This window comes from Bos indicus x Bos taurus, chromosome 4, assembly GCF_003369695.1.
Source record: "Bos indicus x Bos taurus breed Angus x Brahman F1 hybrid chromosome 4, Bos_hybrid_MaternalHap_v2.0, whole genome shotgun sequence".
In the NCBI taxonomy this organism is placed as follows: domain Eukaryota; kingdom Metazoa; phylum Chordata; class Mammalia; order Artiodactyla; family Bovidae; genus Bos; species Bos indicus x Bos taurus.
In genome coordinates this window covers 97,264,011-97,287,800 of record NC_040079.1, presented here as the reverse complement: position 1 = coordinate 97,287,800, position 23,790 = coordinate 97,264,011, and the positions used below count along the sequence as shown (strand labels likewise).

Genomic DNA, 23,790 nt, shown 5'->3' with positions numbered 1-23,790 from the left:
CTGTACAACAAGTACAGATGGAGAGCTCCATCCAAAATCCCTGTGTTTCTGGTTCAAGGGGTAGGAAATGAATGACCTGTCGGGAGAGGTCAGAGCGGGTGAGAGAGGTATCTTGCTTCATTTCGCCCCTCCCCTCGCCGCCTCAATCTCTCCGACCCCAGTCACCTGGGAATTCCATAGCAGTGGGAGGTGCCTACAGCTCCAGTGACGCTCTCCCTGGTCCATGAAACTATGATCCTCAAATCATGGGCAAATATCTACTGATTTTTTCTCTCTTACTTTCTCCCCTTACTACAGGGCCCTGGAGGCAGGAGCTATGAAGAAGTACATGGCAATGCAGAGAAACGAAAGCCTTGTATTTATAATCAGAGGAGCCCTGGGAGTCAAAAACCATCAAGGAGATCCTGGAGTGGAGAGGACCTCAAAAAGACTATCTGTTAAAGTTGTATATGATCCCCTGAATTTTCCCCTGAGGAGTATATGCATAGATTTGACCTTATGAAGCCTAACATAGAGAACTGAATTTTCAACAGAAAAAAAATCAATGACCAAAATAAAAGTTAACTGCATGGGCTCAAGAACAGTATGGAGATAAGGGAGGAAAAAGTCAGTGAGCTTGAATATAGGTGAATAGATATTATCTAGTATGAGGAATAGAAAGAACAAAGAGGAAGGAAAAAATTAACTAAGGCTCAGATATTGAGATACTATATAAATATCTAAAACATGTCATCAGGGTTTAGAAGGAAAGGAGAAAGACTGTGGGCTTAAGTCAATATTTGAAGAAATAATGATTGAAAACTTCCCAATGTGGCCAAAGACATAAACCTGCAGATTCATGAAGTTCAGAGAAACCAAAACAAGAATAAGTTCAAAGAAATCCATGACCAGACTCATCAAAATCAAAACACTGAAGAGTCAAGACAAAGGAAAAAAAATTCTTGAAAGCAGCCTTGGAAAAATGATGCATTACATATTGCAGAGCAATAATTCAAATATGGACTTTGCATCAGAAACCATATTATGTGAGTGAGGTATGAGGAGGAAGTGAAGGTGAAATCATAAAATGCTTACAATTAAGTCAGAAGAGCTGGACAATATCAATAGAAAATATCAATAGAGAGTCACAGGAGTGCAAAGAATCAGTTTATTTCAGATAGATACGGAGTTTAAAAGGTTTCATTAGAAAATTGATGCTAAGCTTGCCATTGAAGGAAGAGATCTTATTTTATTTTTGGTATATGTGCATTTATATTCTATTGCTTTCCAGAAAGATTTTAAAGTAACATATAAAAATATACATATCCCAACAGCACAGGATAATTAATTCAGGCAAAATAATAAACCATAGGAAAGATTAAATGAGTCCTAGAGAACTGTTAGAAGGAACTAGATTCCCTGTGAGCATGCTTGAAGGCAAGAAGAATGTGTCTATTTCTAAACCACAAAATAAGGGATGGAGATTTTAGGTACATAATTAAGCAGTATGAATAGAAAGCCTTTGGAGAGTGGTCCTGACGAAGTATAGTTGGCAGATGGAAGCCTTGGGAGAGTGATTTAATGATGTGACAAGGACACTGAACTCTATGCTGTAAGAAATGAAGAGGCAGTGAACTTTGAGATCAGGAAGTTGGATGATCATAATTATGTTGCTCAGTAGCAATTCTGGCAATCAGATGGATGGCTTTGGCTACACTATTTAATACATTAAATAATGTATTAAACAAAGAGGAAAATGTAAACAAGGTGAAAAAGAACTGAATTCTGTTATAAACGATAAGCTGTAATTGACTACTAATACAAGCAACTGAGTGAGGCGGCAAAACCTCATAATTAAGGGAAAAAGCATTAGAGCCCACTGACTGCCTCTAATTGTGTGGCCTTGAACAAAGTGGTTGGCTTATCTGTTTCAGGTTTTAATTGTTTAATTTATGATATGGTATGGTTTCCCAGGTGGTGTACCGGTAAAGAAGCCTCCTGCCAATACAAGAGGTGCAGGAGACATGGGTTTGATCCACAGGTCAAGAAGATCCTCGGGAGTAGGAAATGGCAACCTATTTCAGTATTCTTGCCTGGAAAATTCCATGGGCAGAGAAGCCTGGTGGGCTACAGTCCATGGGGCTGCAAAGAGTTGGACATGACTGAGCAACTGAGCACACACATAGGAGTTACAATAACTTTACTGACTTCTTAGGGTTGTTTTGAGGATCAAATAAAAATATGAATATACAGGACAGAAACTGGTAAGTGATGCTAAATAATGTTAAACAGTATTACTATGGTTTCTTCCAAACATCTTAATGACATCTAAATATTTTGAAATTCAATTAGCCTTCATCTACATATCACTAAATTCCTGGAACTGGAAAATCTTACATTTATAAAATTTGTGCTTTCTTTCTTAATGTCCTGAGATTAATTTGTATTTCAGCAAATGGTTTCAGATAAAATAACACTTTAAAATTATGATTATTTTAAATAATTACAACAAGCACATCAATAAAATTTAATAGGCCCCAAAACTCTGTTTCTCCTTTAAAGAGTTTGCATTTTAAAACTGTTCTGAATATATTCTCTTTACAAAAACAAGTGTCAAAATGAAGACAAACTCCAAGTAACTTCAGTGTTTAGGGCTGTAGGAAAAAGATCCAACCTTCCTAAGAGAGGGGGCAGGCAAAGGCGAGGCAACTAGCCAATGTCTAAATCAATTAGATGCTAGAGCCAGAGAAGGAAACTGGCATGCAAGCCAGAAAACAGCATCTTACAGAATGGCCCACACAGTGGAAATGGGGACTGAAGGAGGGAGTTGGTTCATGGGCACTCAGTGAGCAAGTATGTGTCACACAAATACTAGGGATCACGCAGCAAGACTACCAGGCTTGGCAGGGACTGCCTGACTACCGAGTCAGGGCTGAGTTGAGTGTTGAAGGTATTTAATATTAGAGGCTGAGATTGGGCAAGTGGGTCAGAGTCCTGAGAATCATCATACAAAGGAGTATATTTAAAATAGGCAAAACAGGACCAAAATACTTGTAAACGCCTTCACTAGAAGTTGCCTTGACTTCAGCTATCACCTTCATATTTCACCTGTGGTCATTTCACCATTTAGTTCATGATGTGTTCCTGACTTCCTTCCCATCCTCTACCACATGGAAGAAAGTTTCAGGCATCCTTTCTGAATTAATCATACACAAAGCGCCCAGAGTGATACTGCATTACAACCTCTTTGGCATCACTTTTCATAAAAGTAACACAAGTAATAATTCACATATGACTATTGATATTTCAACATATTAATAGAACGCAGCCTATACAATGTGTAAAATGAATACATAATTGATAATACAGAAGGAAGTGGCCCAAGAAATTTAATTGTCTTATATCAGGAAACAGATTAAATCTTTTAAGGTTAAGAAAGTATTTCTTCCTGGTACATTCAAAATTCTTTGCTTTGAGAATGTAATGAATAAAGATAACTTAAAATAACTTTTGCTGCTACTGCTAAGTCACTTCAGTCGTGTCCAACTCTGTGCGACCCCACAGACGGCAGCCCGCCAGGCTCCCTGTCCCTGGGATTCTCCAGGCAAGAACACTGGAGTGGGTTGCCATTTCCTTCTCCAGTGCATGAAAGTGAAAAGTGAAAGTGAAGTTGCTCAGTCATGTCTGACTCTTTGGGACCCCATGGACTGCAGCCTACCAGCTTTTACATGTATGTATATATGAAACGTATGAGAATGAATTGCTAGCCAACCTATATTATGTTCAGTGAAAGATTTAGTAGAAAGCATTTTTTAAAATTGTTATACTTCTCTAAGAATTAGTTAAGGAACACAAACTCAAAATACGCATGGTGTTGGCAGCTAATGATGTGTGAGGCACAGTGTTATTCTCTGGAGGTAGAGAGGTGACCAAAATCATAGTGCCAGACCTCAGTAAGCTTATGTCTACCAAGAAGCTAGTCAAAAACCCAATGATTTCAATTTAACATAGGTAGCTCTTTGATAAAGCCATAAAGCACTGGGGCTGAGTTTTTAGACTAGTAGGGATCAGAGATGAGATGGAATGAAGGGAGGGCTGATATTCAAAAAAGGAAGACTGGAAGCATGAAACGAGTCTCAAAAGACGAGTTGTGTAATTCAACTGAAGACGAAAATTTTATTTGGGCAAAAGCAAAGTATATGAAAATATAAAAAAGAAGTAAATGATGATTGCAATGAAACAGGAAGCTTGATTCAAATTATATTTTATCAGATAGAAAGTAATTAAATGTTTTAATTAGAAGAGTGCCAGGGTGAGATTAGTATATAGCACCCCACTCCAGTCTCTTGCCTGGAAAATCCTGTGGACAGAGGAGCCTGGAAGGCTGCAGTCCATGGGGTCGCTAAGAGTCGGACACGACTGAGCAACTTCACTTTCACTTTTCACTTCCATGCATCGGAGAAGGACATGGCAACCCACTCCAGTATTCTTGCCTGGAGAATCCCAGGGACGGGGGAGCCTGGTGGGCTACCACCTATGGGGTCACACAGAGTCGGACACGACTGAAGCGACTTAGCAGCAGCAGCAGCAGTGATCATTTTGGTAGAAAAGTTAAGGATGGATTTAAATAGGAAAAAAAAAAATGGAGAGGGGGAAAGACTGATGAGGTACCTGATGAGAGAGAGAAATGAAATGGGCCAAATCTAGGACAATGGTGGTAGGGATTAAAAGAAAAGACCCAGAAATATGACACTTGATCAAGTGTGCACAGATACTGAATTTTAGGGTGTGAAGAGAAGTATAGGATGACTCTCATATTTCTAGCTTAGGAAACAAACACTGAGCTCCACTAGCTCAATGTGGTAAAAGGAAGGATAGGAATTCAGGAACTTAAGGAGAAGTCATTAATAGTGAGTGGGGAGGAGATGGAAGAAGGTGCATGAAGAGTCCATTTTGGTTACATTGAATTTAAGGCTTAGTATGGTTGCTCCTCACTTAATGAAACTTAAATTAGGCACCCATCACTTGTAATAAATTGGGGTGGGAGGGCTGGGTGTACAGATCCAATATGAAACCTGACCTAGGGCATGACCTCTCATACATTACTACTCTCCCTTCTCTCCTATTGAAACTATTCTTTTTTTTCCTTACCACAATGAGAACATATTGACAACAAAGTCAGTATATTCCAAGTCCTCAGGGAGAAGGACTGGGAAGAAAGAAGATAGGAAGGGGAGCATAGTTAAGTTCTAGACTCCACCCTGAAGAAAGGCTCCTCATGAACTGCTTCAACATAATGTCTTCTAGAATCAACTGTGTCTTTGTCATGCTTATGCAACAGAAGATTAGATGGTTGGATGGCATCACTGATTCAACAGACATGAACCTGGGCAAACTCCGGGAGGTGGTAAGGGACAGGGAAGTCTGGCATGCTGCAGTCCATGGGGTCGCAAGGAGTCTGACACGATTTGGCGACTGAACAACAATTGTTAAATGGTTAAAATCTGTTCTCCATTAACTCATTGACTCCTACAAAACTGAACACAGGCATAACTAACAAGTTTCTGTTGACTACTTTATAGTAAGTTGATAATCATAAAAAATAATTGCAAAGCATACATTTGAAGAGATAGCTTTAAACTCTTGCTTTCCGCCCCCCGCCCCCACTGACCTGATAGTTGAACTTAGAATTGGTAAAATCTGTAAGTGAATATCACCTTAATTTTTTTCAGTTGCTTTTTTTTTTAATTGTGGTACAACATATGTTATGTAGAGTTCACCACTGTAATCATTTTAAAATATATAATTCAATTGCACTAAGTACATTCATGCTATTGGGCAACCATCACCACATCCATCTCCAGAATTTGTATTACTCTGGTTTTTAAAAAGTGTTCATTGATTTAAGAATCAAGACCTATTTGTCATTTGCTTTTCTATTTTAAATATTTCGCTTACAGAAAAGCAGAACTTCTGCTATGCTCTAAAATTATATCTAGAGCAATCCCTTCATAAATTGAGTATCAGCTTATGGATATTTAAATTCAGCAAAGAATTTGAACATTCTATCATTTTGATGTTCTGTAAGAGGAACAATGTGTTATTCAAGTGAAGCAAAGAACACTCTTTGGTCCAACCATACCAATGCTATGAATACTAAATATTCTCTATAGTTAAAATGAAATTTAAAGTTCAGATTTCCATGTGGTTCTAGGAAAAAGAGGGTATGCCAGAATGTGAAATAACAATAATGAGCCATAGTCTAGTACAGTTCTTGGCCCACTGTGTAGACTGCAATAAATGTCTTAAATGAATAAGAGAAATTACACAGACAGAAAACTGAAGCAGACATTATATAAAACCTGTTACTAATTTAACCATTGTTTAGATCATGGTAATTAATAGCTGAAATGAATATCTTGTTATTCTTTGAGAGAAAAGTTAACAAAAGAGTCATTAGAAAAGCTTGTGTGAAATATGCTACATGTATTATAAAATATTAATTAGATTTTAATAGATAACAGACTTCATCTGTTGGCTGCGGAGAGGCAGAGATGATTTATTAATAGCAAAGGTCATGCTGTAGTGTGGCAGGCCACGGGGATGGCCTGGGGCCCTCTCAGGTGGAGAGCCAGGGTGGGGAGCAGCCATGACGGAGCCGGACAGTAGAGCCAGGCTAACTGCATTTTAGCTTCTACTCTGCCACTTAGCATGTGTGGAATCAGGCAAACTAACCTTTGTCTGCCTCAGCTGTTTTACCCATAAAATGAAGCTTATTATATGCTTTCTGGGAGAATTCAAAGTGTCAATACAGGTCAAGTGACACAAACTACAAGCTTAATAAATGTTAGAGATTACTGTTGCCATTAATCTTTCTTGATTTAAAACATGGCACAGGGACTAAATCTCGCTTCTCTCCGAGAAGAGTCCACAACAATGCAGGGTACTCATGGAAGCTGTTTGGTTTCTCTGTCTTTCATTTATTCTTTTGTGACCCAGACTGAAGACCAGTGACCTTTCATTAAAACAAGAATACTGCTATTACCACTGCCACTACCATCCTGCATCCTGACCACGATCACCGCCTACACTGATAGCACCTCTGCCAGTTCACCTTGACCACCACTGGCCGCCATCAGCACTCGCACCAACACCATCAAACTACCATCACCGCAGGCTTCACCATGACCACCACCATGACCACCACCATCCCGATCTCTACAATCAGTGTATCACTGCCACCACTGGCAACAATAGTAACAGGACCTTTAATATACATGTGAGTGTAAAGGTGTAAAGGTCACTGGGAGAGTGAAGAATAAGAAACAAGATGCAAATATACACATGCTGGTAAAAGGAGGAACAGGAAATTTCTTAAAAGATACTTCGAATCAAGCACAGAGATGCAAGAAGGCATAAGAAATTGCCGTCCTCGAAAGACTTTTTGGCAAGTTTGTCTTACATCATTATTATAGAATTACTAGATTTACTGCAGAGTAAAGGGTACTGTCATTCTCAGATGGCAGCTACCTCCATGGTTCATCTCCTTCCCTCATTCCTATCCCTCATCCCAAGGGAACTCTTTAACAAATTCTCCTTCTTTCACCCCCAGAATGTACCTCAAATCCACCCACTTCCTAGCCACTATTGCTGTCCAAGCTCAGAGCGCTTTGTTGAACCCTATGTCCCAGTTGCTACTCAATACAATCCATTCTCCACACAGCAGTTAAGGTGAACTTTAAAAATGTAAGTCAGATGATGCGTAAAGCCTTCAGCAGCTTCCTATTGTACTCTGAATCGGATGTTAATTGTTCACCATCATTTTTTTCTACTCTGTCTCCTGCCCATCTTTTCTACTTTGCCTCTTACACTCTCACCCCACATCTAAAACTTTGGTCACACCATCCCTCTTACTGTTTAACACACTGAGCTTTTGGATCCTTCTTTGAAAAAGGCCTCCCAGACACACTTACCTAAAGTAGTCTTTTTCATACTCCATCTTTAGTTCCTCTTCATCATATTTCATACCTCTTGTAATCAAAAGTTACATTATGCATGTTTCTCTATATTTATTGATTTATTAATTTACTTAATCTCCTATTATCAGAATGTAAGTTCCTTGAGGACAATTATATTATTGAATACATTCTATTTCATGTTCTTATTACTCCAATGTTTTATTATGTGATCAGAGTTCTATTTTTAGTGCCAAGATTAGCACCTAACATATTATTGAAATGTAATATTCACTTAAAAATGAAATTTAGTGAGGTCTAAATGTCTGAATTAAATAATATCTCACATAAAGACACTATAATGCAGTCTTTCTATAGATAAGGAAGCTCTCAAATTCCAATTGGAGGCAAAGAAGAGATGAGTAATACATTTAGGAAGAATCATGTCTGAAGGTCCCATAAATATTTTTCCTATAAGGTATTTGGAAATAATTACAAGAAAGGTTAAGAGAAACCTTAACAAATTTGTTTAGTTTCACAGTTTATAACTGTGGTTATATGTGGTTATATATAGATAACTATGGTATCTAAAGATTACACTTTGGCTAACATAAGCATTCAACTCTCAATCATTGCCAAAGGCATATATTGCCTAAAACCTGAATGCAATGGCTCTGTCATATAAAAAAACAAAAAACAAAGCAAAAAAGGCTCTTGGAGATAGGTCCAAAGCTTAGGTATTGTGATTATTTACTTATAGGAGTATATGATTAGTTAGCTATGGCAGGATATAATATCTGGGAAACAAACAGGAAAGTGACATAGCTTTTAATTACTCTGTACTCACAGTGCATGGGGTCTGCATCCATGGTTCCCCATCAATCTGCATTGGCAGAGACTTGCTGGTCCTGGAGAAAAAAAAAAAACAATCCAAGTCTAGCACAGAAATACTTTATACAGCAGACTATATGTCCCATATAAAATGGTGAGACCAGGGAATGCAAATATGGTAAAAGCTGGGTTCTGTTCTCAAGTAATCTTTTATAAAAGGAACTTCAGCTCTTGACTTGGGCTCCCCGGGAGGATCAATGGTGAAGAATCTGCCTGCCAATTCAGGAGATGCAGGTTCAATCCTTGGGCCAGGAAGATTTCCCTGGAGGAGAAGGTGGTGGCCTACTCCAGTATTCTTGCATGGAGAACCACATGGACAGAGGAGACTGGTGGGCTACAATCCATGAGATCACAAAGAGCTGGATATGACTGAGCACAAACCTTGACTATCAATGAATACCCTGTACCTTAGTTACAAATATGTTAAGTGCTTCCTGGTAAATGTGATGATATACACAAAAAATTCTGGATAACAAAAGACAAATGTAGGGTGTATAGTTAATGACACAATCCAAATTACTTGGTTTGTTTCCAAGGCAAATCATTCAACATTACACTAATCCAAGTCTATGCCCCAAACACTAATGCTGAAGAAGCTGAAGCTAAGTGGTTCTAAGAAGACCTATAAGACCCCCTAGAACTAACACCAAAAAGAGATGTCCTTTTCATCGTAGGTGACTGGAATGCAAAAGTAGAAAGTCAAGAGATACCTAGAGTAACAGGCACGTTTGTCCTTGGAGTACAAAATGAAGTAGGGCAAGGCCTAACAGAGTTTTGCCAAGAGCTAACCCTTTCAACAACATAAAAGATGACTCTACATATGTATATCACCATATGGTCAATACCAAAATCAGACTGATTATATTCTTTCCAGTTGAAGATGGAGAAGCTCTATACAGTCAGTAAAAACAAGATCGGGCACTGACTGTGGCTCAGATCATGAACTCCTCATTGCAAAATTCAGGGTTTAGGGAAAACCAGTAGGCCCTTCAGGTATGACCTAAAGAAAATCCTTTATGATTATATAGTGGAAGTAACAAATACATTCAAGGGATTAGATCTGATAGAGTGCCTGAAGAACTATGGTTGAAAGTTTGTAGTACTGTATAGGAGTCAGTGACCAAAATCATCCCAAAGCGGGGTGGGGGGGAAAGCAAGAAGGCAAAGCAGTTGTCTTAGAAGATTTTAGCAATAGCTTAGAAAAGAAGAGAAGCAAAAGGCAAAGGAGAAAGAGAAAGATATACCCCTCTGAATGCAGAGTTCCAAAGAACAGCAAGGAGAGGTGAAAAAGCCTTCTTAAATGAACAATGAAAAGAAATAGAGGAAAACAATAGAAGACTAGAGATCTCTTCAAGAAAATTAGAGATACCAAGGGAACATTTCATGCAAAGATGGGTGTAATAAATGACAGAAACAGTCTGGCCCTAATAGAACCAGGAGACATTAAGAAGAGGTGGTACAAATACACAGAAGAACTGTATAAGAAAGGTCTTAATGACTCGGATAATCACAATGATGTAGTCACTCACCTAGAGCCTGATATCCTAGAGTGTAACGTCAAGTGGGCCTTAGGAAGCATTACTACGAACAAAGCTAGTGGAGGTGATAGAATTCCAGTTGACCTATTTCAAATCCCAAAAGATAATGCTGTGAAAGTGCTTCACTCAATATCTCAGCAAATTTGGAAAACTCAGCAGTGACCACAGGACTGGAAAAAGTCAGTTTTCATTTAAATCTCAAAGAAGGGCAATGCTAAAGAATGTTCAAACTACAGCACAATTACACTCATTTCATGTTAGCAACGTAATGCTCAAAATCCTTCAAGCTAGGCTTCAGCAATATATGAACTGAGAACTTCCAGATATACAAGCTGGACTTAGAAAAGGCAGAAGAACCAGAGATCAAATTGCCAACATCCGTTGTTCATAGGAAAAGCAAGAGAATTCCAGAAAAACATCTGCTTCATTGACTACACTAAAGCCTTTGACTGTGTGGATCACAACAAACTGTGGAAAATTCTTCAAGAGATGGGAATACCAGACCACCTGACCTGCCTTCCAAGAAACCTATATGCAAGTCAAGAAGCAACAGTTAGACTTGGACATGGAACAACAGACTGGTTCCAAACTGGGAAAGCAGTATGTCAAGGTTGTGTATTGTCACTCTGCTTATTCAACTTCTATACAGAGTATATCATGTGAAATGCTGGGCTGGATGAAGCACAAGCTGGAATCAAGATTGCCAGAAGAAATATCAATAATCTCAGATATACAGATGACACCACCCTAATGGCAGGAAGCAAAGAGGAACTAAAGGACTCCTTGATGAAGATTAAAGAGCACGGTGAAAAAGCTGGTTTAAAACTCAACATTCAAATAACGAAGATCATGGCATCCAATCCCATTATTTCATGGCAAAAAGATGGGGAAAAATGGAAACAGTGACAGACTTTATTTTCTTGGGCTCCAGCATCACTGCAGACAATGACTGCAGCCATGAAATTAATATGCTTGCTTCTTGGAAGAAAAGCTATGACAAACCTAAACAGCATATAGAAAAGCAGAGATATCACTCTGCCAGCAACGGTCTGTATAGTCAAAGGTTTGTTTTTTCCAGAAGTCATGCATGGATGAGCGTTGGACCATAAAGAAGGTTGAGCGCTGAAGAATTGATGCTTTTGAAATATGGTATTGGAGAAGACTCTTGAGAGTCCCATGGACTGCAAGGAGATCAAATCAGTCAATTCAAAAAGAAATCAGCCCTGAATATTCACTAGAAGGACTGATGTAAAAGGTGAAGCTCCAGTACTTTGACCACCAGATGTGAAAAGCCACTCATTGGAAAAGACCCTAATTCTGGGAAAGATAGAAGGCAAAAGGAGAAGGGGCCTCAGAGGATGAGATGGTTGAATGCATCATCAACTCAATGGATATGCGTTTGAGCAAACTCAGGGAGATAGTGAAGGACAGGGAAGCCTGGTATGCTGTAGTCCATGGGGTGGCAAACAGTCAGACATGACTGTGTGACTGAATAAGAACAACAGCAAAATGAGCCTCCTTGTTTTCATGCAATCGCATGTTGCAAATGTGGAGGAAAAGTGTTTGATATCTCACATTTTCCAGTATTAACTTTCATATATGTTAATATAACATCAGTTATATCTGTGCTATAATCTGTAGTTTCATGTTAGTGTAATATTAGACTTTTGTTTTACAGGCATAATTTTGAAAAAGGGTTTTCAAAAGATTTAAATGCAATATACATATAACATTTTACTTCATAATAATTATTTAATTTATAGAAGCAATGGTAGACTTCATGAAAGAATGTATGTTAATGATGCCTTAACAGCATTTTCATTGGGTAGTTTGCCTAGTAGATACTTCAATGCTTCTGTAAATTCAACCGTGTGTGTACCAGACTAGAGGAGATAGAATTTGTATGTTAGAATTGTATCCATGGTCTCAACAAAAGATTATCAAATTCCAATGAACATAGTAAGTAACAGTGAATCAAATCTTTATAAATTCTGTCAATTTCTATTATTTTGAAATGTATCGGTATTAATCATTGATAACAATGTATAGATAAAACGAAATCATTATCAAAATCTTATATAACATTAATCTAAATAATTTGTAGTTATGCCATCTCTGATGGCTTGACAGTAAAGAATCCGTCTGCAATGCGGGAGACTGGGGATCGAATCCCTGGGTCAGGAAGATCCCCTGAGAAGGGAATGGCCACCCACTATATATTCTTGCCTGGAGAATCCCATCCACAGAGAAGTCTGGCAGGCTACAGACCACGGATGGGGTCAGAAAGAGTGAGACATGACTGAGTGACTAATACTTTCACTTCACTTTTCACATGTCAACCTCCTTTCTGAATTACAGAGAAAGGGCTACCTGATGACAACAGAGGAGCACTGAGCCAGCCGCCGCCCAGCACTTTTCAGTCCTGTGTATATTTGCCCCATCTCCATGGCTCCTTCCAAGCCAACCACCTCCAGCAGCTGATCACTCAGATCTGAAAGGAAAGAGAAGCCTTGTAAATTATAGTGTATATGCATACAATGCCATGCCATTAGACATTATGGAAATGAAAAATAAAAGCTTCTTGAGAAAGAAAGCTTCTGTCTGAGATACTATACTAAAAGTAACAAAAAGATGGTCTGTCTGTCTTCTGAAACTCTCAGTTTAAGCTCCCCTTTCCCCACAGGTGCTGTGGGGAAAGATGTGCTGTCAGCTTATTCTACAACAAAATGGGAAGAAAGGATTCTGAGCCAAATTATGCCAAAAAATATACCAGTAGCTTTAACATCAACAAACTTAACATTATTCCACATGTATATATGGGACATTTATACCCCCCACATCAGACATTTGGCAGCAAATACACATTTCAGTACTATAAATAAAGTATGAGGACATGCTGTCAAACGTGATTTTGTTGAATTACTCAAACAAAAGATCTTAGAGATCATGGGATTAAAGTTTCTTATTTTAAAGATAAGAAGACTTGAGGCATTAAATCACTGAGTGCTTGTCCACATGCGGGTTAAGTTGCGTCAGTTGTATCCAACTCTTTGCAACCCTATGGACTATACAGCCTGCCAAACTCCTCTGTCCATGGGATTTTCCAGGCAACAATACTGGAGTGAGTTGCCATGCCCTCCTTCAAGGGATATTTCCAACTTAGGGATTGAACCCACATCTCTTATATGTCTCCTGGATTGGCAGGCACGTTCTTTACGCCACAGTCATAGGTAAACTTGTGCAGAGTTTTTCTTGACCTTGAAAAAAGAAATGTTTTCCTGATGGTAAAGAATATGCTACCAAATTCTAGAGTAGGTTAGATAATTATCACCATATTAATACAGTGTTTTTTCTTTTTTTAACCAGAGGACAGTAAAAAAAAAAAAAGGTTAATTGTATTAAGTACTGCTTGTCGAGTGTTTCCAAAGTACCTGTCACTGCCTAATCACTCGCTCCATATCACGTCACTTGCTCCCCTCGCAAAACCAATTTAAGACAAATACGATTATTAGAATTTACAGACAGAGAAACTTAAAATCAGAGAAGTTAATTCAATTTATTTATATTAACATAAAGAGGAAGTGACAGAGCCAAAATCTGAGGTGTAATCACAATGTTATATTTGGTAAATCAGCCATACCAAAGAGAGATACTTTTAAAACTGATAGAAGTATTTCTTATTGAGGGAGTGACAGTGGTGTCTGCGTGAGCTGCAAGGTCCCTTTCCAACCTGCAGACTTTCACTCTCCAGAGTAGCAGAGGATGTAGTCGTATCAGTAAAACCCTACAGAGCACAACGGTGGCACACAGCCCCTCCACTCACTTAGCTGGCTCAGAATGCCCGAACCCTTGATTTGAAGGCAAAATTTTAGGTGCACATATATGGTCCTTTTCTATCATGATATTTTCATGTAATCCCATGTGTTTTCAAATGCAAATAAATTGTTTAATACTGTTTTCAGTAGCAAAAAGAGCTGGAGGGGTGGCATAGAGTGGTATAAGGTAAGATATGATATACAAGTTAACCGTGTAATAACTAGTCATAGCTGAGCGTGGACTTGAAGCAAAACCAGCATATGTGTGCTGTATGTACTCCATTTTGTACAGAAAGTCCTCATTTCCCACTAGTGAATCCATTTTAGCACAAAGTTCAGAGAGATGAATGATATATTTTCAGTGTTGTTCATGTGTGTGGTAAACAGCACTTTGAAACTTCAAAATTTGTTAGGCCCATGATCTTCGGCACATTTTATCTAAGCTCTGAAAACACACTGTGTGACCAATCCACTGTACGTTTTTTGAATTGAACTGACTTTTAAAAACCATTGTTTTTTAAACTTTAAGCGCGAGCTGCAGCAGGAGATTTCTTCACATGTGGACACAACTATCCAGCCACTGAATCAAAGGCTAACAAGTCATAGTATCTTAGAGCATTCACCTTGCTGCTCTAAACCATATTTAGACTGATTTCTCATCAAACTTATTCTGTGTTTCTAGTTTAAATTTATGTTGCCAAGAACAGATGGACAAGGAATGGAAACATATTCTTTCAGCTGTAGCCGGCACTAAAATGTGCTTGGCTCTATAGCCTGGGTGTTAATATACGCATTTCTTAGATATATGTCAACCAGAAAACTGCACTGTGGCAAGCTCTAAAACCCCAGATGTGTGTCTGGTGATATTTATAAAACAACAACAACAATAACTACCACAGAAACGAAGCTCCTGTTCAGTATTCTGTGTTTTCCACTGCTTGGTTCTTAAATAGGTGAAATTTTACACTGATTTCTGTAATGATCTGGTGGATGGGAACTGTTCTACAAGAAATGAAATACTTCCTCACGACAGAGTTAATCTGTGAGCCCTAACTTTTCCATGAATCACGGGGACTGTCTGCATCTACACCATATTGCTACTGTCTACCACCCTCTTTCTGATTTTTTTCTTTCTTTTAATTTGTCTTTGTTTTTCTCCCTGCAAAAATGCTCCGAAAATCAATTCTACCATTAATCACTGGTAATGAAGACTTTGATTATAGATTTAGAAGACGTAGGCATTTAACCTTTCATGTTCTTGCTAACACAAAGAACTGCATAGAAATAGTGCTATATTTACTAGTGCAAAATTAACAACATATTCCTTTTAATTAAGCATTCAGAAAAAGAAAGAAATTCTAATTTGTGCTGCACAAATTTGCTCCCATAACACTTCAACAATTTTATATACAAAAGCCTGTAAGGTCTGTGTACAACTGCTGCCTCTTACATACTGTCTTTGGGGGCAGGGTCCTCACTGATTTCAGACAAAGATAATTTCTACATAATTTTGAATTCTATTTCTACCTGTGGTATCATCTAGAAACATCAAAACTTCCTCACTTCACATGCTAGCTAAAATTTATTTTAAGCACAGGTCCCCTTGAGATGGCATAACCAACCAGATTCACCTCCTTAATTGGTTTGTTATGTGGCTACTGCTTTGAGCCCATGAACTGAATCAAGCCCACTGTCTGTTTATGTATGGCTTGCAAGAGTGGTTTTTACATGTTTACAAATGGGAAAAAATTGATACATTGTGACACCTGAAAATACATTAAGTTCAAACTTGAGCATTCATTAATTAGTTTTTGTTGGAAGCAGACACTGGTTAGTTGAGGTTTTGTCTATGTCTGCTTCCACACTATAATGGCAGAAGAGAGTGTCTGCAGCAGAAACCATGTGGCCCAGAAAGCCTACAATGTTTATTATTCAGACCTTTAGAAAGAAAGTGCCAAGCTCTGCTTGACTGCTTGAGTGAAATCTTAACTATTTCTGGCCACTGAGGTTTTCAACTTTAGTGCATCTGCGTGCTAAGTTGCTTTAGTCATGTCGGACTCTTTGTGACCCTCTGAACTATAGCCCAGCAGGCTCCTCTGTCCATAGGATTCTCCAGGCAAGAATACTGGAGTGGGTTGCCATGCCCTCCTCCAGGGGATCTTCCTGACCCAGGGATCGAACCCGTGTCTCCTGCATCTCCTGCTCTACAGGCAGGTTCCTTACCCACTGAGCCACCTGGGAAGCCTGGGTTTCACTTTGGTACTGCCTCTATAGATCCTAATGGCATCACAGTTGCCTGAAAGACATAATGTCCGAGCACTCATTCCTTACTGTGTGTGCTGGTTTGTAAAAGAACTTCAACTATAGAATCTCACCATACTCATATACTGTGAGGTTTCCTACAATCAGTTTGTTGTTGATCGTGAAATACCAGTTTCTAAATAACCCCGTTACAAAAGAAAGTAGAGCAGCTTAACGTTCAACATTATGCTCAGTCATTGCATCTGGTTAGCCTTCTCGTGTGTGAAAGTACAGTCATAGGTAGGAAGGCAGAAGTCTCACCCAGGCCTGAAGACACACGTGTGTGTCTACCTGTGAGTCTCCAGCTGAGTACTGAGAAACCCTGACCTCCTGATACTAGGAAGTGTCTCTATTCCAAGGAAGGTGGTGCTTTTGATCAATTTAATGTTGCTTTTGAAGAGGAAAAACAGTACATTTCTGAAAGAGTTAACATATCTTTCCAAATGCCTCCATGGGTATAACAGAGGCGAGGGAATCTGCCAAATTTAGTATTTCCATTTTTAAAATAGAAAGTCTAGAAAAGGTGTTCAGAGGGAACAGATGTCATGAAAAACAAAAACTGGGTATAGTAGAACAAGATTTTTAACACAGGGGCAGTGATTCTGAATGCAGAAAAATATGACTTTTTTACCAACATTAATTAAAATTAAGAACTTCTTTCAATTACAAATTTAGGCAAGAAACCACAGTTGTAGTAGAAATATCTCTGACTTTGTCACTGATAGATATCACACATATTTCCATATCACATTATAGTTGTTGCAATATTTAAAAATTTATACTTTATATTTAAGAATTCTATTTATATTTTAAAAGTCTATTTTTATAATCTTTGACATCTTAATAATTACTAAGCCTCTGCTAGATTTCTAAAAGTAATTTATTAAAATGGGAAAAGAATCTAAAAAAGAGTGGATACACATACACACACACACATATGTATAACTGATTGTGTCAGACTCTTTGTGACCCCATGGGCTATAGCCTGCCAGGCGCCTCCGTCCATAGGATTTCCCAGACAAGAATGCTGGAAGGCTTCCCTGATGGTTGAGCGGGTAAAGAAACTACCTGAATGCAGGAGACTTAGGAGATATGGGTTCAATTCCTGAGTCAGGAAGATCCCCTGGAGGAGGGCATGGCAACGCACTCCAGTATTCTTGCCTGGAGAATCCTATGGACAGAGGAGCCTGGTGGGCTATAGTCCACAGTGTCGTAGAGTCGGACATGACTGACTGACTAACACTTTCACTTTCTTCAGGGGATCTTCCCCACCCAGGGATCAAATCTGGGTCTCCTGCATTGCAGGCAGGTTTTTTACTGTCTGAGCCACACACCACTGTTTATCAACTATACTCAAATAAAAATTTAGAAAAGAAGCACATATATTACTGAATTGAAATCTTAACATTTCAATATTATGGATTTCCTTTGAAGCCTACATTTTTTTTTAAATTTTATTTTTAAACTTTATAATATTGTATTAGTTTTGCCAAACATCAAAATGAATCCGCCACAGGTATACCCGTACTCCCCATCCTGAACCCTCCTCCCTCCTCCCTCCCCATACCATCCCTCTGGGTCGTCCCAGTGCACCAGCCCCATGCATCCAGTATCGTGCATCGAACCTGGACTAGCGACTCGTTTCATACATGATATTATACATGTTTCAATGCCATTCTCCCAAATCTCACCACCCTCTCCCTCTCCCACAGAGTCCATAAGACTGATCTGTACATCAGTGTCTCTATTTCTGTCTCGTACACAGGGTTATTGTTACCATCTTTCTAAATTCCATATATATGTGTTAGTATACTGTATTGGTGTTTACATTTTTTTTAATGAATTTTAAAACATTACTCCAAGGAAGAATCAGTAGATTTTACCAGGATGGCAAAGAGGACTATAGCACAAATATGGTAAGAAACCCTACTTTAATCTGCCTTTGACTTTGTATACCTTTTCCTGAACACTGCTAGTGCTGCATTATTGAGATACAGGTAATCTGGGGGTATGAGCATAAAATCTGAAGGTCAGTAGTGTGGTATAGATTTGAGAACCCAGGAGCAGCACAGCTAATAAATGGATAATACTTCTTCATGCTTAGTCTCTTCATTTTTGACAGTTACACCCTGATAATACATCTCATTATGTAATTGTTTCAGACTGACATATGTAGGGAACAGAAGAGGAGGCACGACAAACACAGACTGAATGTGGGTTGTAGCATTTTGGCATTTCGTTGAATAGAGTGTGTACTGAAGGGAGAGGGACGAGGTGGGGACAGGGCAGGGCACACTCCTTTGTGCATGGTGTCCAGCAACATGCGGTAGCACAGGGGCCAGCTATGTCCTGGGGTACACTCAGTGACTCAGAAAGGACACTCTGTCATCACCTAAATTGCTAATTATATCACAACTCTTAAGGACTTATTGGCCAAGGTGACACCAGGCTAGCTATGGAGTTGTACCTTCTAAGTGCTAAGACTGCATGCCTTCCAGCAATGCTTGTTTTAGCTAGCAAACATTTGAAACATGCCTGAGGATCCAGAATAAACTTTACAACCCCTAGGGGTATATGAAATTACTAAAGTGAATTCTTCAAGGATGATTTTGTAGCATGTCCGTCTATTACCCATTGATTCTTTATTTTTAATTTATTTGGCTGTATTTGGGTCTTAGTTGTGGCACGTGGGATCTTCACTTGTGGTGAGCAGGCTCAGTTGCTCCATGGAATGTGGTATGCGGGATCTTAGTTCCCCCACCAGGGATCTAACCCTTGTCCCCTGTATGGTAAGGCAGATTCTTAATCACTGGACCACCAGGGAAGTCCCTGCCAATTGATTTATTTTAAAATATTTGTTTATTTTTCAACAGTTTATTTTTGGTCTGGGGTACAGTTGATTAACAAACAATGTTGTGACAGTTTCAAGTGAATAGCAAAGGGACTCAGCCATAAATATATATATATATATATATACATATATATATATATATATATACACATACATACACATGTATCCATTCTCCCCCAAACTCCTCTCTCTATAGGCTGCCACATAACATTAAGCAAAGTTCCATGTGCTGTAGAGTAGGTCCTTGTTGGTTATCCATTTTAAATATAGCGGTATGTACATGTCCATCCCAAACTCCCTATCTATCCCTTCTCCCCATTCTTCCCTCGAGCAAGTACAAGTTCATTCTCTGTGAGGCTCATTCTGTTTAGTAAGTTCATTCATATCATTGTTTAGATTCCACACAAAAGTGGTATCAGATGATATTTGTCTTTCTGTCTCTGGCTTATTTCAGTCAGTATGAGAATCTCCAGGTCCATCCATGTTGGTACAAATGTCATTATTTGATTCCTTTTAATGGCTGACTACTATTTCATTGTATATATGTATCTGTGTGTGTGTGTGTGTGTGTATATACACACCACATCTTCTTTACCATTCTTCTGTCAGTGGACATGTAGGTTGCTTCCATGTGTTGGCTATTTTAAACAGTGCTGCAATGAACACGGGTGCATGTATCCTTTCAACGATGTTTTTCTCTGGATATATAACCAGGAGTGTGATTGAGGGGCACATGGTAGCTCTATTTCTTAATTTATATGTACGCCTCATGAACATAAAGCTCTTTTCTCCAACCTCCATAAACTAGAAAATGCAATTAGAAAAGCATCTGAGGGGAGAGAGCTGGAGCAAAAACATATTAACATGAACTCTGTGTTTCAAGTTCAGTTCAGTTCGGTTCAGTTACTCAATTGTGTCCGACTCTTTGCGACCCCATGGACTGCAGCACACCAGCCTTCCCTGTCCATTACCAACACTCAGACCTTGGTCAAATTCATGTCCATTGAGTCAGTGATACCATCCAACCATCATCCTCTGTCGTCCCTTTCTCTTTTGCCTTCAATCTTTCCCAGCATCAGGGTCTTTTCCAATGAGTGAGTTCTATGCATCAGGTAGCCAAAGTATTGGAGCTTCAGCTTCAGCATCAGTCCTTCCAATGAACATTCAGGACTGATTTCCGTTACGATTGACTGCTTTTGATCTCTTTGCAGTCCAAGGGAATCGCAACAGTTTTCTCCAACACCACAGTTCAAAAGCATCAATTCTTTGGTGCTCAGTTTTCTTTATAGTTCAACTCTCACATCCGGTTTTTCTGGAAAAACCTAGAAAAAACATAGCTTTGACTAACAGACCTTTGTTGGCAAAGTAATTTCTGTACTTTTAAATATGCTGTCTAAGTTGGTTATAGCTTTTCTTCCAAGGAGCAAGTGTTTTTTAATTTCATGGCTGCAGTCACCATCTGCAGTGACTTTGGAGCCCAAGAAAATAAAATCTGTCACTGTTCCACTGTTTCTCCATCTATTTGCTATTAAGTGATGAGACTGGAAGCCATGATCTTCATTTTTTGAATGTTGGGTTTTAAGCCAGCTTTCTCACTGTCCTTTTTAACTTTCATCAAGAGGCTCTTTAGTTCCTCTTCACTGTCTGCCATCAGGGTGGTGTCATCTGTGTATTTGAGGTTATTGATATTTCTCTTGGTAATCTTGATTCCAGCTTGTGCTTCATTCAGCCTGGGGATTTCACATGATGTATTCTGCATATAAGTTAAATAAGCAGGGTGACAATTATATAGCCTTGACATACTCCTTTCCCAATTTGGAACCAGTCTTTGTTCCATGTTCTAACTGTTGTTGTTCACTTCTAACTGTTGCTTCTTGACCTGCATACAGATTTCTCAGGAGGCAGGTAAGGTGGGCTGGTATTCCCATCTCTTTAAGAATTTTCCACAGTTTTTTGTGATCCACACAGTCAAAGGCTTTGGCATAGTCAATAAACCGGAACTAGATGGTTTTCTGGAACTCTCTTGCTTTTTTCTATGATCCAACAGACGTTGGCAATTTGATCTCTGGTTCCTCTTCCTTTTCTAAATCCAGATTGAACATCTGAAAGTTCTCACTTCACATACTGTTGAAGCCTAGCTCGGAGAACTTTGGACATTACTTTGATAGTTTGTGAGATGAGTGCAATTGTGCAGTAGTTTAAACATTCTTTGGCACTGCCTTTCTTTGAGATTGGAATGAAAACTGACCTTTTTCAAAGTATCTTTAAAGCAAACTTCTGGCATCTCATAGAACATAGTATACAATTATGTCTGTCAAGGAAATAGAGATTATATATATACATTATATATACACATAATATGTGTATATATAATGTATATATATATATATATATATATATATATATATATATGCTACATCTACCCTGAGAAGACTTTCTGATAGGAATTTATAGGCATTTTTCCATTTAAGACTTCCAACAATGCCTTGAGGCCAGTATTATTCTTTTTTTTTTTGAGGAGGAAACTATGTTATCTATTCAAGTCTTCATACACAGTTGAAAATATGGTTTTCCAACTAGGTTGCTTCACTCCAAAATCCATGTTATTAGACATATTGACAACAGTTAAGAACTAACCAATGAAATGTTATCAGTGACTGAAAGACAAAAGTACAACAAAGAAATATATAATACCATAAAACGGTGCCATTAATAATCATACCACTGAATCAGGTCAGATGTTCTCACCAAATTATAATATAGTATAAAACTCTCATTCACTATGACTACCCTAGGTCATGTAAAAGAATTATACTTAGAAGAATTTTGATAAGAAGCCTAAGACATGCAGAACACTTTTTGAAAGGATTTCTATCCAATGTGGATAGAAATATTTTCATTTTAGAAAATAAAAACGAAAAAGGTTAAAGTGTAGTACATAAAGGATTAGGAGAGTTACTTGGAAAATCTAGCAGTGTGAAGTATCCCATTCTCTGATTAAATCTGAAAAATAAGGAGTTAAGGTATATACAGACACACACACACACACACACACACACACACACACAGCAGAATCACATGCCTGACTTTAAAAATGACTTTTAAAGAATAGATTTGATCATCTCTTTTAAAGCCATCTGTTTTTTAAAAAAAACAACCAGCTATAGCTGACTATAACTTCATGTATTTTCATTCTAAAATTCTGAACTTCCCTAAATGGATCCAAAAAAAAAAAAAAAGAATCATAGTAGTCTGGCATACTGTCAACAACTGCCCTACTGCGATCAAAGTGGTCCAGGCCTGGCAATCACTTTATTATGGCGTACTTGAAAGAGGACTCTCACCTGACGACACACAACCCCAGAAATCAGGGACATTTCATACACAAGGCCGTAGAGAGCCAGCTTTAAGACTCCCCACAGAAAGCTATTGCTACAACTGGCAAAGAGAATTATCAGTAAATGTAGGCATAGAGTTTAGGAGTACAAGCTAGCAGTGATTCTGAACACTGCTGCTTCTGGGGTCTTGAGTCGGTTTGCTCTTGTTAAGCTTTGAGGAGGGACTGAATTTCAGGCTGATGCTTGTTTTCTGTGTGAATGAGCCATTAGGGTGTGAGGGGCTGTTTTCACAACATCACGCTTCCCATGCCTTCTTTCATAAACCAAACTACTTTACGCGTCTCCTCGCATTAGTGCCATCACTAAACAAAGTGAGTGCACGTGAATGAGGGCTGATGTCAGCAAATTCTGAATAACTTCTGGAGGGGCATCCTGAGTTCCAACACTGAAGCCTGCTAAGGGGCTAAAGGCTTCCCTAGTGGCTCAGATGGTAAAGAATCTGCCTGCAGTGCCGGAGCCCCAGGTTCAATCCCTGGGTCAGAAAGATCCCCTGAAGAAGGGAATGGCAACACACTCCAGTATTCTTGCCTGGAGAGTTCCATGGACAGAGGAGCATTACAGCCGATAGTCCATGAAGTTGCAAAGAATGGGACACAATTGAGCAACTCTATCTAAGAGGCTAAAGTGACCAGGAAAATCACCAACCCTTACCTTCTAAGAAATAAGTAGTTCCAATAATTAAAAAACAATTTAAAATCCAACTTAATAGAGGGCAGTGGTGATCTTATTTTACATATAACTATGTGATATTTGGCCTTCCATGGGGCTCAGAGGTAAAGAATCTGCCTGCAATGCAGGAGATGTGGGTTTGATCCCTGGGTCAGGAAGATGCCCTGGAGAAGGAAATGGCAGCCCATTTCTGTATTCTTTCCCGGGAAATGCCATGGACAGAAGAGCCCAGTGGTCTACAGGCCATGGGGTTGCAAAGAATCAGATAAGGCTGAAGCAACTGAGCATGAACATGATGTGATCTTAATATTCAATTTCCAGAAGCACTAGGAAAACCAGCTATTTTCTTGAAATATATTATAGAATATAATAGTATAGTCCAACAGTCTCCTT

The 23,790-nt window shown here is 38.8% G+C and overlaps 1 protein-coding gene across 7 annotated transcripts in view; it reads right to left on the bottom strand.

Annotated features, from left to right (window-relative positions):
- DGKB (diacylglycerol kinase beta) overlaps positions 1 to 23,790 on the bottom strand; it is an 874,923-nt gene that overhangs the window by 28,148 nt on the left and 822,985 nt on the right. For all 7 annotated transcript variants that reach the window (XM_027540028.1, XM_027540027.1, XM_027540029.1 and 4 more), the window contains 2 exons: positions 12,734 to 12,854; positions 8,782 to 8,842 (listed from right to left, as the gene is read on the bottom strand). In XM_027540028.1, the coding sequence (XP_027395829.1) occupies positions 8,782 to 8,842; positions 12,734 to 12,854 (182 nt within the window). The remainder of the gene's footprint in view (positions 1 to 8,781; positions 8,843 to 12,733; positions 12,855 to 23,790) is intronic.